This window comes from Zea mays, chromosome 1 (genome assembly GCF_902167145.1).
Source record: "Zea mays cultivar B73 chromosome 1, Zm-B73-REFERENCE-NAM-5.0, whole genome shotgun sequence".
Classification (NCBI taxonomy): domain Eukaryota; kingdom Viridiplantae; phylum Streptophyta; class Magnoliopsida; order Poales; family Poaceae; genus Zea; species Zea mays.
The window spans coordinates 70794355-70797429 of NC_050096.1; the positions used below are offsets into that span (position 1 = coordinate 70794355).

Here is a 3075-nt window from a genome sequence, read left to right on the forward strand (position 1 = left end):
GTCCTTTCCTTCATTCCTAAGTACAATTAATTCATTAGGTAGCACACTATTCTCAAATGTACAAGAATAAGTACATAGGAACGAGCTCCTGCAAATTCAATTGTCTTGCGCGTGCGCGAGTAATCGGACCTTGAACATCAACTAGGGGAGTGTTGTTTGTATCCATGGTAGTGATGTCCTCATCACCCCTGCTATACACATGATTTAATCTTGGGTTACATCACATGTACATGTACCTTTTAGATCGCTTGCAAAAAGTTGTTTAACTATCCACGGTAAAGTATTGTGCTTGCTTCTTACTTCCTTGCATTTTGGTATATATCAGAGAGCTGATTTTGGTGGGTGAAGTTATGGAGGAGATTGGGTTGGGGCCAAAAGGCGGTCTCCTGTACTATGGCATGGAGTCTCCTGTTATTTTTGGAGTATCTTTGTTCGCTCTATAGGCTACCAAATTTAAGAAATTGATTAGTTCTGAACTAATGCACTTCGACCGGTGCATTTTTACACTTATTGCTTACTAATGGGTTCGAGCTGCAAAGCCTGACTGTTAGGAACTGAAAGTGGATTTGCTTTACCTTTTTGCACTTGTTTGTTCTGCAAGACTGATATTTTGAGTTCCAACTTTTATCGCACACTATTTTAAAGGACACCATTCATTATTTTTACCATTAGAATAAAATCCCTATAAAACGTGGCCATGCAATCACTGGTTGTAAACTGATGGGGCAGAATGTTGTAGGATGGATTGGGTCAAGAACTAATAAAGCTTACTTATGACAATGTAGTAATTCATGAAGTTATTGTTCCTTATGTTCATGGAGTTTGTTCTGCAAGTTTTTTCCCCATCTATGGTTGAGCAGAGGTTCCTGGAGACCATGAAGGCCATACAGGGGGCACTGATAGTGTCCTCAAGCATTCAGATCATTCTGGGCTACAGCCAGCTGTGGGGTATTTTCTCCAGGTCGCTTTCCTTCACACTTCGTAGTCCAAGCATTCTAGCTCTATTGCTCTTTCCTTCCAAGAGCAATACCAATCTACTACCAAGTAGTTCCGTTTCAATTTTGACTTTTGACAGTTCCTAGGCTATACTGAATACTGGTTGGTTCCATAACGCATGTCAGATTCTTCAGCCCAGTGGGGATGACTCCAGTTGTTGCGCTGCTCGCATTTGGCCTCTTCGAAAGAGGTTTCCCTGTGGTACCGCTCGCTTTGTCCCAATCCCCATTTTGTGTTCCCAACATGGGTATGCTGATGAGGAATGGCTTGCTCATCCGATTGATGTCTAATAATTGCATCAGGTTGGGAGATGCGTTGAGATTGGCCTGCCAATGCTGATCCTCTTTGTCGTGCTGTCTCAGGTCTGACTGACAAAAAAACTCCAGATTATTCAGTTCTCTCTACGCACCAAATTCATGATCTTGGCAGCGAGTTTAAGCGTACCTGATCTGTGCATTTCGGTTGTTTCGCAGTATCTGAAGAACAATCCGTCTTTTTTATTGCTTATGGCGTTGTGCATTATACATGTCCACCAATTATATACAAATACCATTTGAGGGTTACCTCTGGTGTGTTTAGGTATTCCTCAGATTCCTGACATTTTTTTCTGTCTTTAAATGTCATATCACTATTAAAAAATTGATTTTTGTTGTCTAAAATACCACAACTACTTTTCTAGGTGCGAGCTACAATCAAAGTTAAGGCATTAGTCATCATTTGCTTCACCTCTTCTGGACAGGCTGCAAGGTATATACTACATAAATGAATATTGTTTGTACATACATATTGTGGGGGACCATAATTAGGGGTACCCCCAAGACTCCTAATCTCAGCTGGTAACCCCCATCAGCACAAAGCTGCAAAGGCCTGATGGGCGCAATTAAGGTCAAGGCTCAGTCCACTCAAGGGACACGATCTCGCCTCGCCCGAGCCCAGCCTCGAGCAAAGGCAGCCGACCCCGGAGGATTCACGTCTCGCCCGAGGGCCCCCTCAAGCAACGGACACACCTTCGGCTCGCCCGAGGCCCAGTCTTCGCAGAGAAGCAACCTTGGCCAAATCACCACGCCAACCGACCGTATCGCAGGAGCATTTAATGCAAGGATCGCCTGACACCTTATCCTGACGCGTGCTCTTCAGTCGATAGAGCCGAAGTGATCGCAGTCACTTTGCCGCTCCACTGACCGACCTGACAAGAAAACAGCGCTGCCTGCCCCGCTCCGACTGCCGTGCCACTCGCCAGAGTGAGGTCGACAACGGCTAAGTCCAGCCTCGGGCGACATAGGAAGCTCCGCCTCGCCCGACCCCAGGGTTCGGCCCCCGTTTCGGCCTCGGAAGATGGACTTCGCCTCGCCCGACCCCAGGGCTCGGACTCAACCACGACTTAGAAGACGACGAACTCCGCCTCGCCCGACCCCAGGGCTCGGACTCAGCCTCGGCTCCGGAAGACGATGGACTCCGCCTCGCCCGACCCCAGGGCTCGGACACAACCTCAACCTCGGATGAATCGCCACCTCGCCCAAACTCGGGTCCGGACCGGCCACGTCGCCAGGGGGGCCATCATTACCCTGCCCCTAGCTAGCTCAGGCTACGGGGAACAAGACCGGCGTCCCATCTGGCTCGCCCCAGTAAACAAGTAATGATGACACCCCGCACGCTCCATGACGACGGCAGCTCCCAGCCCCTTACGTCAGCAAGGAGACGTCAGCAAGGATCCGACAGCCCCGACAGCTGTACTTCCGCAGGGCTCCAGCGCTCCTCCGACGGCCACGACATCACATGAACAGGGTGCCAAAACCTCTCCGACTGCCACGACGGCATGTACTTAGGGCTCTAGCTCCTCTCTCCTAGACACATTAGCACACTGCTACACCCCCCATTGTACACCTGGACCCTCTCTTTACGCCTATAAAAGGAAGGTCCAGGGCTCTCGTACGAGAAGGTTGGCCGCGCGGGAGAACGGGCCGACGCATAAGGCCCTCGCTCTCTCTCTCTCTCTCTCTCCCACGCGAACGCTTGTAACCCCCTACTGCAAGCGCATCCATCCACCCTAGGCACAGGACAACACGAAGGCCATGGTTT

At 49.5% G+C, this 3075-nt stretch overlaps 1 protein-coding gene across 1 annotated transcript; it reads left to right on the forward strand.

The window, feature by feature from the left end:
• Positions 1 to 864: 864 nt before the first annotated feature.
• LOC103636126 (nucleobase-ascorbate transporter 2-like) lies at positions 865 to 1756 on the forward strand. Its single transcript, XM_020547141.2, has 4 exons — positions 865 to 961; positions 1122 to 1197; positions 1299 to 1358; positions 1470 to 1756. Exons 1-4 carry the CDS (start codon positions 876 to 878, stop codon positions 1551 to 1553), a joined length of 306 nt encoding a protein of 101 aa, XP_020402730.1. The 5' UTR covers positions 865 to 875; the 3' UTR covers positions 1554 to 1756.
• The last annotated feature ends 1319 nt before the right edge of the window (positions 1757 to 3075 follow it).